The sequence below is a fragment of the Moschus berezovskii genome, chromosome 10, assembly GCF_049115385.1.
Source record: "Moschus berezovskii isolate FMDL1 chromosome 10, NW_MosBer_1.0, whole genome shotgun sequence".
Lineage (NCBI taxonomy): Eukaryota > Metazoa > Chordata > Mammalia > Artiodactyla > Moschidae > Moschus > Moschus berezovskii.
Genome location: NC_142469.1, coordinates 46,890,930 through 46,903,260, shown reverse-complemented (window position 1 = coordinate 46,903,260; position 12,331 = coordinate 46,890,930). Strand labels below are relative to the sequence as shown.

General features: G+C 43.2%; 1 protein-coding gene across 5 annotated transcripts in view; it reads left to right on the top strand.

Annotated features, from left to right (window-relative positions):
• The window catches only part of ARMC2 (armadillo repeat containing 2), a 121,520-nt gene that overhangs the window by 28,596 nt on the left and 80,593 nt on the right, over positions 1-12,331 (top strand). For all 5 annotated transcript variants that reach the window (XM_055433532.2, XM_088840642.1, XM_088840643.1 and 2 more), the window contains one exon: positions 8,836-8,912. In XM_055433532.2, coding sequence (XP_055289507.1) covers positions 8,836-8,912 — 77 coding nt within the window. The remainder of the gene's footprint in view (positions 1-8,835; positions 8,913-12,331) is intronic.

Here is a 12,331-nt window from a genome sequence, read left to right as displayed (position 1 = left end):
GAAGACGGTGGAGTAAGGCCTATGGAATCCTGAGTTCCAGCCACGTTGTCCTTCAGTTAAAAGGCAACAGAGAGACATTTTCATTGTGAATGGATTGGGGGACTATAGTACTCATGCACTCTCTAGAGAACTCTTTGACAACAAAATGATGAGTCAAAATTCAGAACTGGGAAACTAGGAAGCTATCAGAATTATCTATGGTGAGTATTGACTTTGTTTTCATATTGAATTAAAACTAAACAACTCTCAAATGATGGTTATGGGACAGAAACCTTGACAATTGTAATGTTAGCATAAATAACCAAAACTGGTACCTGGGGGAAAGTGTGAGTACTGATTGCTTCACTTCATAATAGGGGATAGATGTGTGAGTAGCTGCGGTCTGACGTTGAAATATGTAGTTAAAAGAGTAATTTCAGCATCCTAATGCTTTTTATTCTTCCTTTTCTTAACTTTAGAGAGATCTTTTAGAAACTAATATCTCTTGTGAAGACCCATTCATCTGAAGCTCTGCAATTCCTTCAGTTTCACCTCAGTTTCTGTTTCTCTGTCATATTGAAGTAAAACTTATACGTTATACTTTTAATTACATTGACACATATGGTATTTGTGTGTCAAATCCCATTTATATGTATTTTTTACCTGCCCTTCCCCCCAAGTCACCCTTCCATTCTTTCATTCTTTTGTCTTTTCATCTGAATATATGCAAAATATGTCTGGAATGATGTTTGCCACATATTAACTATTTATTTCTGGGTGGTGGGGTCCTAGATGATTTTCTAAATCTTCTTTGTACTTCTTATATTGCCCGGCCTTAAAAATAATAAATATATTATTTTTTCCAAACATAATGAAGTCATTATTCTTTTAAGAAATTAAGTTAATGTGACTGGGAAACTGTTCCCTTTGGAAAAGACAGACGTGACCAGAATGATTTTGTGGAATCCCACCTTTGACAGTATCTATTTGACAAGAATTTCATGATAAGCAAAGCCCTGGACTAGTGGGGTTGGGAGATACACAAATAAATCCCATCCATGAGGACCTTCCTGACATGTCAGGCTCTGATGCTCAAGTGCAGTTCTTGGACCAGCAGCATCTCCATCACCTGGGAGCTTGTTAGAAGTGCAGGATCTCAGACCTGCTGAATTAGAATCTGCATTTTATAAGGTATCCAAGTGATTCTGAAGCACTGTTCAACGATTAATGCTGGAGGAGTGAAAGAACTGAAAAAAAGTGCGTTGGGAGTTTAGAGGTGAGAGAACCTATCTCTGACTTGGAGATCAGGGAAGGTTTCCTGGGGTCTGTGGGGTTTGGGATGCCCCTTGAGGATGATTTTCAAAAGGGGGGTGGGAAGGCTCTGTGTTCTTTGCTACAGGAGCAGTGTAAGCCACGGGGGGATTTGACTTGGTGGTGGGTTCAGAGAAAGGCAGATGGCCTGTTGTAGTGGACACATGGGTTCTGATGCTGTCGACTAGTACATGGAGTGCTGAGAGGTTTTCCGGGGAGTGATGCTGGCAGCTGCATGAAGGACAATTGGAGAGGGAAGAGCAGTTGTAGCCGTTCCAGTGGGAAGATGATAGATCATGTGTGAGCTGGAGCAGCCCACTGGAACATGGGAGTGGAGAGCAGATCATCAGAACCACGTGGCATCATTTCCTGAGTGACACCGTGGAAGAGGGCAAATGCCAGCAACTCTCCACTGCGCTGATGAACTCGTTGCTGCCGGAGTGAGAAGCTACAGGGCTCTTCGTGTGAGACCCCTTGACTGGAGCTGTTAAAGGTGAAGGGGAGCATGGAGCTGTGGACTTTTAAGTATAAGGTCCGTCTAGTCAAGGCTGTGGTTTTTCCAGTGGTCATGTGTGGATGTGAGAGTTGGATTGTGGAGAAAGCTGATCGCCGAAGAATCGATGCTTTTGAACTGTGGTGTTGGAGAAGACTCTTGAGAGTCCCTTGGACTGCAAGGAGATGCAACCAGTCCATTCTAAAGGAGACCAGTCCTGGGTGTTCATTGGAAGGACTGATGCTGAGGCTGAAACTCCAATACTTTGGCCACCTCATGTGACGAGTTGACTCACTGGAAAAGACTCTGATGCTGGGAGGGATTGGAGGTAGGAGGAGAAGGGGACGACAGAGGATGAGATGGCTGGATGGTATCACTGACTTGATGCATATGAGTTTGGGTGAACTCCAGGAGTTGGTGATGGACAGGGAGGCCTGGCGTGCTGTGATTCATGGGGTCACAAAGAGTCGGACACGACTCAGTGACTGAACTGAACTGAAGGGAATTTAAGCCTAAGTTAAGCTAATATGATTAGCTACAAAGCAGTGTCTAATCAACTTTCTACATACAGAACTTGAGTAGTAACCACTTGGGTTTCCCTGGAGCCTCTGGTAAAGAATCCACCTGCAATGCAGGAGACGCAGGTTTGCTCTGGGTTGGGAAGATCCCCTGCAGAAGGACAACTCACTCCAGTATTCTTGCCTGGAGAATCCCATGGACAGAGGAGCCTGGCAGGCTATAGTCCACGGGGTCACAAAGAGTCGGATGTATCCGACCAACTGAACAACCATAACCAGTTAGTGATTATTGGAAAAGGTGCAAGAGTATATATATGCATAGTCTCTGAAAATGTATATTTTAAAATTTGGACCACCAACTCAAAGCTATGGTAACCTTGGAGGATTTTCTCAAAATTTTGATCTTGTGACCATTCCTCTAAAATCATATTCTTTAATTTCACTGTTTCTGTGTAACCATTTATGTAGAATTCAATTTTAGATAGAGTGCTTGTGTCTGGGAACTGTGTGTCTGGGCTTTCAGGCTATGAAGACACGATAAAGGGACCAACACCTTTTGGTGGTGGCATTCTTGAACTGCAGTCAAAAAAATCAAAGAGACTGCAGAGCAGGGGCCAGCAAACTAAGGCCCATGGGCCAAATCCAGCCTACTTGTTTTTGTAAATAAAGTTTTATTGGAACACAGCCACGCCCATTCATTTATCTACTGTCTCTGGCAGCTTTCACGCTACAGCCCCAGAACTGAGTAGTTGTGACAGAGACTGCGTGACTTCAGAGCCTAAGATGTTTACTGCCTGACTTGAATCTATACAGCTTAAGTCTAGTTCTAAAAATGAAAAGTCGTCTTCTTAGCGCAAGGAAAATGCTAGCTCAAAATTTGCTAAATTTTCTTTTTATCTTGTGTATCTGTTAAAATTTTCTTCTCCATTTTCACATGTAATTATTTCCCAAATGGAAAAACCTTATTTCCCCCCCAATTCCAAATCCTCCCACTTATCTACTTCTTAATATCGTTTTTAGTTATTACTCCAAAGAAGGAGTCAACAAGCTATAGCCCTAGAGTCAGATCTGGCCAACCACCTATTTTGTTTATATTTCTTACAGCCCTTGTGCCGAAAAAATTTTCCCTACATTTAAAAATCATTACATTTTAAATGGTCACAGGAGTATCTATATAATAGCCTCTCTTTTGCCACCTGACCCACAAAGTATAAAATACATACTGTCTGGCTCTTTAAGAAAAAGTTTGTTGACCCCTGCCTAAAGAAGCTTAGTCAAAGTAATGGAAAGAATTGTCTGAATTATAGAAAAATGTGAATTTTAGAAGACCTTTAAAGAAGTATACTTTTCTTTCTTTGGAATATAAATGGTCCAGAAGTAGATGTTGCCAACATGACTGATGTGTGGATAGGCAGTCGTAACCCAGGCAGAATGTGGCATTACCTTGTCTACAGAGCTTGTTTCTGGTGGTTCAGAATGAAAGCTGGGACTTGTCAATGGTTGGGAAGAGAGAACCTTATTTTTGCTCTGAAATGTGGGCTGCAGAGGAGGGTCCTGGAATGCCTTTCCCACTCTGCTTTTCTCAGGACTCTGACCTGATTACAGGTGAAAGCAGAGGAAGGGCAGAGCTGAGAGAACTGCAGAGAGAGAGCCAAAGCCCTGATCACACCACACCTGAAACCTGAAACCTACCCCTGGCACTCACCTTTTGGGTTACATGAGCCAATTAATTCCATGTACTCTTTAAGTCCGAAATAGGTTTCTGTTATTTGTACACGAAGATATCCCAGTGAAATGGTCTTATTCTGGCTTTAAGAAGGATTTCACAAAAGAGCTTTAAGGAATATTTTCTGGAATTGTTTTATTCTTGGTACATCAGAAGATATTCCAAAAAATCTAATTATGGTCTTTAACAGCATGAAACAGAAAGCTGAGAAGAAGAACAATTATACTGGATGACTGAATCAAGATCTAGAAACATCTAATAGGCAGGAACTCTTTGCCAAGTATAACTGTGAAATTTAATGAGAAGGAGTCCAGTGTAGATGGGGAAATCTGCCTTTAGCTGCATATGGAAGACAAGATGTGATGTCACCACCATGCAATTTTAGGCTGCATCATTTAGAATCTCTTCTCTCTGCTCCTCAGGCCACACCTTTAGCTCAACACTGGGTTGCAGACTTTAAAAGGAATCCAGCCAAACTGACACTTGGAGTAACTGAACAGGCTGGTAAAGTGATTTGAAACCGTATCATACGAGGAACAGATGAAAGGACTGGAGTCAGTTAATGACATCACTGATGCAGCCGTGATAACAGTAAAGACTTACTGAGTGCTTGCTGTGTGCCAGAGCTGTGCGAAGCGATTCCACATCACATCATTTAATCCTCACAACGATCTTACTTTCAGGGACATTATCATTTACCACCCCCTCATATATCCCCTGGTGGCTCAGATGGTAAAGAATCTGCCTGCAATGCAGGAGATTCATTCCCTGGGTCAGGAAGATGCCCCTGGAGAAGGAAATGGCAACCCACTCCAGTATTCTTGCCTGGAGAATTCAAAGGACAGAAGATCCTGGCAGGCTACAGTCCATGGGGTCACAAAGAGTTGGACATGACTGAGAGACTAAGGCTTTGACTTTTCACTTTCACATATATCAGATAGGGTAACCAAAACTTCGGTTAAAACCTTACCCGAAGAAGTCGCAGAACCATAGGATTTAAGCCATAGGAGATGAACTGAAGAGGTGACCATGACATATTTCTGAATATCTGAAGGATTGTCAAGAGGAAGAACGATGAAGATTTGTTTCATTAGGAGAACCGGGATCAGTGGGTAGAAGTTACAGTGAGACGGTTCTCCTTTGAGTACAAGGCCATCTAGCTAGTCTTCTCTTCTTTAGCAGAGAGGGAATTTTCTGGATACCTCCCTCCCTGCTTCATGTGCTGTGTGAGACACATGTGCTGTGTTTCTGTGCCACGGAAACCCTGTTAGAGTCACCCTCACCAGACTAGACAGTTCCTCCTCCAGCCTCATCTTCTTGGACTTGTTAACCATGCTCACTTTCTCAACATGCTGGACCGCACGAGAGCATATTTTGTCTCTCTCCTTCCTTTGGACTCCTTTTCCCCTTTCTGTTCTTTACCCCTGACTGTCTGAGACAAGGCCACGTCCTGAGATTCTGGTCTTGGAGCCACTGTTTTGATGCTTCTCATCCTGGTATATTGCTTTGACCTTTAACAGAGCTACTTTCCCGATTTTCACATCTCCTTTGCCAATGATCCATTTATTATCAGAAACTCAACCTTACAAAACACAGAGTTGCTTTACTCCTTGCTTTACTGTGCTGCTCTTTTACCTCCCCATTTTTGTTATAGCGGGACCACTGTCCTGTTCCTTCCCGTTTGCCTTCTCATCTTTCTTCAGCCTGGAATCAACCACCAAATCCTATTGACTTTTCACTTATAGAGTCTCTTGAATTTGTTCCTTCTTCTCCAGTCCCACCGTCACCCTCAAAGAATTAGCCCTTGTTGCTGCTGCTGCTGCTAAGTCACTTCAGTCATGTCCGACTCTGTGCGACCCCATAGATGGAAGCCCACCAGCCTCCCCCGTCCCTGGGATTCTCCAGGCAAGAACACTGGAGTGGGTTTCCATTTCCTTCCCCAATGCATGAAAGTGAGAAGTGAAAGGGAGGTCGCTCAGTCATGTCCGACCCTTAGTGACCCCATGGACTGCATCCTACCAGGCTCCTCCACCCATGGGATTTTCCAGGCAAGAGTATTGGAGTGGGATGCCATTGCCTTCTTCATAGTCCTTGTTACCTCCCTCCAAGTCTCCTAAATACCACTGTCATCACATCACTTCAGATCTCATCATTTCCTTGTTTAAGAACCTAGGGCAGATCCTTATTGACCATCAAATTGGGACTATTTATTCAACCCAAGGTTTCAAGTGGCTGCTCCCAGTACCTCCCAGCAGAAACTTATTGCTAAATTACTGGCCCTGTGCAGTCACTCCCCCCACACACTCCCTACCCACTGGGCTTCTCCCACTCCTCTTTACCTTCGCTCATGCTGTTCCCCTCCTGAGAGCAGTGCTGTCATCTGTTGGTTTGACTTTTGTTCCTTTAGGTCCCACACTGTGGTCTACTTTTCCCTCTCAGTAATCACTCCATCCTCAGCACTTTTCTTGTCTTTGTAACCTGCTGAATCTCTTGTTCTAGTATTTGGTTAGACACTCAATTAGAGTTTTCCATTTAAATAAAGGCTTCTTTAGTTCCTTGAAGCAGATTTTGAACGTCTTCTGGGCAACACCTTACATGTTCTTTATCACAGTAACACCCACCACTGAATTGCTCAGACAAGTGTTTGTTGACTCAGAACAAAAGAGCCAAAAAATACTGACAATTTATTAAGTTCTTCAAACACAGCAGTCAGTGTGCTAAGGAGAAACATAGCCCTCATTTTAAGAAAAGGAAGCCAAGGCCAAGAGGTTCAGTGACTTACACAGGCCACGTGGCAGACAAGGGTTGGACGCCTTTCATCCCAGGGAGTGTGGATCCAGAGCCTGCACCCTCAAGCGCTGTACCATGAAGATCACACAGAGGATTAAAGGATGCCAAGGCCAACCCTGTGCTCTACCTGCAGTGCAGGAGACCTGGATTCGATCCCTGGGTTGGGAAGATCTCCTGGAGGAGGGAATGGCTACTCATGCCAATATTCTTGCCTGGAGAATCCCATGGATAGAGGAGCCTGGTGAGCTAGAGTCCGTAGGGTTGCGAAGAGTCGGACAGGACTGAGTGACCAACAATTTCACTTTCAACCCTGAGCTCTTTTTGAGAACCAGTAGGATCCAACACTGTATAAAGGTTTGATGGTTGGTAAGAAGGACACTTCTTAAACATCCCCCCAAGTGGGGACACACAAATGTGGTGTTTAGGGGGGCAGCCTTGTCATGGCCATGTCCTCAGGGAGGAGGGATCAGGGACTTGGGAGGCTGTTAGGTGTAAGCTATCCTGCTTGATTTCAGTAACTGTTAGGACAACGAGGAAAAGAAAGGCTTGCCTCTATGGTCCTCAGATTTTCTTATTATTTCTAGAAGTGCTGAGTCTGGGAATGTATTTGGCCTTACACCCTGCCAAACTTTTGGTATTTTGCCTTTTCATAGGATTGATTTCCTTTATTTCTGTCTTCATCAAATCTCCATTTGGATCTCTAATCTTGAGTGTTGACAAAAAGGATTCCATCCCCATTTCTTTCTTTGACTGACCAGGACTTCTTGCTACCAGATCTGTTGTTTTGTTGCTATGTATAAACATAAAGTAATTGTTTTGGAGTATTAAATAATCAGACTCTTTGGGAAGAGTAACTTGATCTTTTCTCTATTGCACGATAAGAGGAAATGTTAAATCCAGTGTTTTTTAAAAAAGGAAATGTTTACGGAAGAAATGATATTTGGAGAAACTAATCCTTGGGCAGCAGTCAAGGCCAAGGGCCAAGACACAGCACTGAACATTCACTGGGAATCTTACTACAGCAGAAACAGGAGCAGTGGACAGACAGACATACAGATGCTTATGGCTTACCATGGCCACATGTGTGTGCATTTTTTATGATTTTTGTGGCAAATATTTGATGGTAAAAATGAAATTTTGTTGTAAAACTTGCACTATTATTCTCTCCATGTTTTGTGTTTTTTTACCTTGGAATTTTGTACAGATATTTAAAAGTAAGTACTTTAAGCATCAGCTCTAGCTAAAGAGAAGTTATGTCCTTCATAGACCATTTCTACATTATATATAACCTTCCAAACAAAACCTAAGCATATAATTCTGCTGTTGGCCAGCCACCAAATTTTCATTTGAAGCACAAAATACTTGTCATCTGGGGACTGCCTGAATTTACTTTCTATTTTTTAACATTTCAAATATTTCTTTAAATTTTTTTTTGTAGAATGTTAATTAATTTTCAAACAGAGATTGGAGACATGGCGACTTGGTGGAAAGAGCAGTGAATTGGACACTATGAAACCTGGGTTCCAGGTCTGGCCCCGCTGTGTGATTCCTGGGCACAGCTGCTCTAACTGGGAACTGTTTTCTTCACAGCTGCTCTAACTGGGAACGGTTTTCTTGCCTGCAGCGTGCGTGCACCAGAGTGAGAGAAGGAGGCCTCCTGAACGCTGGGCTGTTTGGATTCAAGCACAGTGGAGTTTTTTCTTATTGTAACAGTGACCTCTTGTGGTGTAGATCCTTCATCAGTTTTTTTGGTTTGCAAAGTAAACTTTGGATTTATTTTGTTGTTGTTACTAGTAACTATATTTCGTATTGTAAGGCAAATCTGACTTGTCTTTAAAAGGTAAATCTCAGCTGAAAATCAGAGGTTGATTAAAATGAGGTAGTAAAAGCACCACACTCCATTTCATAAGCAATTCTCTGTGGTTTCTTCAGAAATCGTAGTTAGCCTGCTCTTGACACAGAAAGAGAACTGCTTTGGCTTTTGTGCTGAGTGCTGTGTGTATTCATCTTCCTCACAGAGACCAGGGGAAGAGGCGTCCGAGGGCCTCCTCAAGCTCCCGCAGCCCAGACCAGAGCAGGCTGGACATCAGAGCAGGTGAGGCGCCTGTGTTCTTAGAGGTCCCCAGCATCGTGTCCTCAGCAGCTTCATCTGTAGGATAATCTTTTGCATGAAAGATGTCTGATGTTGCCTCACTCTGAAATTTCCAGGAACTTTATCCAGCTTGGTCACACACCAGCATTTATTTTTATCAATTTGTATTATTTTCTCAGTAGTCTTAGCACTTTACCCTTACTTGACTCCTGTGCTTCAAGCATCTATAGGTTATAGTCAACACAGAAAAGATTTTATAATTCCACACTGATGACTGCACAGAAATTATTTTGTAGAAGCATTTGGAAAGTTGCAAGACATGACATTCACACAGTTCTTAAGTTGTTTGAAAAGGAGTCAAAATCATGACTTACTTAAATGACACTGTATTAGCTACATCAAACCAGCCCTTTGAGGCTTTAAACTGTTTGAGAAAATACATAACAATATAAATCACAGGCTAGAAATGCTACAGAATGTATTCATGCAATGGGATATAGCAGTTAGAAAAATGAACTGGAGTACATTTATAATATTGAATGAAATGAATATAAACATAACATCACATGAAAAAATTAAGCTGCAGATCAAAGGCATGTGTTGTATGGATACAGATCTATGTGGTAAATGTGATAAAAATAACCATTCAGTTTAGCGTGGTGGTAACCCTTGGGGAGGGGGACGGTTGGGGGAGGCACACAGAAGGCATTAACAATATCTGTAATGTTTATTTCTTTGAAATGAAGAGAATGAAAATATAGTAAATATTTGACCAGACTATTTGTGGATACACAGGTGTTCATTACCTTCTTCGTATAATTTTTTGGTGCACATGAACTTTTATGAAACCAAGCTAATAGTTCAAAAATTAATTTCTTATCTTCCAAACTAATCTCTTATCAATAAAATGACTTTTGTGACCAGCAGGAATTTCTGTAGTAGTCAGGAAAATCTTAGGCTGATTTCCCAGTCAGCATTGTTGCTAAGTGTCTTACATGTGCCTGCTAAAAACAGCAGCCAATAAACATTGTGTCAAGTTTTTGTGTCCCGAACTCAAAGCTGTGGTGAAGAACTATAACCACTGAGACAGCAAAATCTTCAAAAAACATGCTGAAATTTCTGCCTGACTTACCCAACTTCCTGTTGAATCATAATTTTTATATTTAGCAAACTGTGAACCTAGATGAAAGTGCTCTCTAGAATGTTAGGTTGTTGCCCAAGACTGAGACAAACTGTATTTATCATCTGGGGAGCTTAAAAAGTGATCACATGACTCCAGGCTTCCGTTTCTAGGGTAGGAGCTGGGTTAGTGTATAAAATGGGATTTCTTTGGAGAGCAGAGTCGGAGGAGGTGCGTGAGGGGAAAGGCCATGGCTGGACACCCCAGCTCACACGGGAGTTCCTGGGAGAGGGTTGAAAGCAAACTCTTATGCCACAGTGTCTGGCTAACTTCTGTTCTGAGAAGAAAGAAGTCTCAGAAACACTCGGAAGGGCCTCTGAGGGCCTTTCCTTTCCAAAGGTTAAACAAACTGCTCTGTGATTTCTGGCTCACCCCTGTAATTCAGCTCTTCTTGGGGTGAACACATTGTCAATTTTGTTTGTCCTGACAAACGGTTTGATAATTGTGGTTTCTCACAGAGTGGTTCTGCTAAAGAGAGCATACCACATGCTGCTGCTGCTAAGTCACTTCAGTCGTGTCCGACTCTGTGTGACCCCATAGATGGCAGCCCACCAGGCTCCCCCGTCCCTGGGATTCTCCAGGCAAGAACACTGGAGTGGGTTGCCATTTCGGTAAAAAAAAAACTGATTTCAACTGAAATCAGTGAAATTTGGACTCATTGAAGTCTGTATTTCAAATCAGTTTAAGTTTGTCATGAATAGTTGTCTGTTACATTATTTGCCTGGCTTCTTATCTCTGGGCTTTCCCCTTGGCTTGATGTATGTTGATTTTATTTCTCATACTTTGGACTTTGAGTGTGTCTGACACCTGGGACTATGAGCAACTATGTTGTTTATACAGCTTGAATAGTTGTGTTTACTTTTAGGATCCGTATCCGTGATTTATCAGTGTCAGAGAAGATTTGTAAGAGTAATGAGCCAGAAGATGGAGGTGGTGGTCTGCAATCCTTTTCCTGCAGTTCCTAAACCTCAGGAGCTCTGAGAGCTGAAATGCTGTACAAACTCATTAGTGACAGTGCGTGACCTGCGCTGGTGGGAGTCCAGTTCTCGGTTTTGTTTCTTTGGCATGTTAGAGTCACATGTTTTGCTGCAGGGTGCTGCCTCAGAAGACCGTGCTGCCAGGGATACGTAAAGCAGTGTAAGTCCCATGTGTGCCTGTGCTGAGTCGCTTCAGTCATGTCCGGCTCTGTGTGATCCAAGGGCTATAGCCCGCCAGGCTCCCCTGTCAATGGAATTCTCCAGGCAAGAATACTGGAGTGGGTTGCCATGCCCGCCTCCAAGGGATCTTCCTGACCCAGGGATCGAACCCTTATCTCTTACGTCTCCTACATTGGCAGGCAGGTTCCTTACCACTAGCGCCACCTGGAAAGCCTGAGGGCCTCAGGGCGAGGCCTTCAGAGAAGGAAGGCTGTGGATTTTGTCTCTAGCACTGCTTCTGAGTGTCTGGCCTGGCAGGCCCCCACCTCTGGCTAGACAGTCTGTTTTAGACCTTGAGATCTTGCCTGGGTGAAATGTAATCATGATTTGCAGTTTCTAATACGATTTGCGTTTCTCCCTGAAGTTATCTTTTAGTTTGTTGATTTGCTTCAGGGCAGAATAGTCCCTGAAGAGGTTAAGTGCAATGCTGTGGAGCTGTGTGACCGTGGCCAGGTTACTTAATAACCCTGAGCCCCACTCTCTTCATCTGGAAAACAGTGACAACGTGGGGACCTCCTGAGAGTGTTGTGACAAAACTTAAATGCAGACCTGCTGGATCTAAAGTACACCAGCTGTGGGAGTTCTAACTCATCCACAGCTGCCTCCTTAGGCTGTCTCTCTCCCGGTGATCTGGTGATAACACACAGCCTTCCACTTCAGACAGGGATGACCTGTTCATTGGTTTTTTTTTAATCAGGGAAGTGAAACCATGCTGACTGAGTGCTTCTAGATGCTAGGCACTGGGCTCAGAGCTTGGCTTACATCGTGTCTTTGAATTCTCATAACCCTGAAGGCAAATATTTTAATCTCTGTTTTGCTGATGAGGCTCAGAAAGGATAAGAAACCAGACCCCCGTCACCCAGTGCGTCAGTAACGGAGCTGGGATTTGAACTGAGGTCTGTCAGCACCCAGAGCTCAGGCTTCCTGTTGCCCCACACAAAACCACTGGTGTGAGAAGCACTGGCCCCACAATAATGTGAACATTTTATTTTCTGTAGGAGAGAAAGTCCCTGCAGGCCTCCCTCTCAGAAAATTTTCCATTAAAA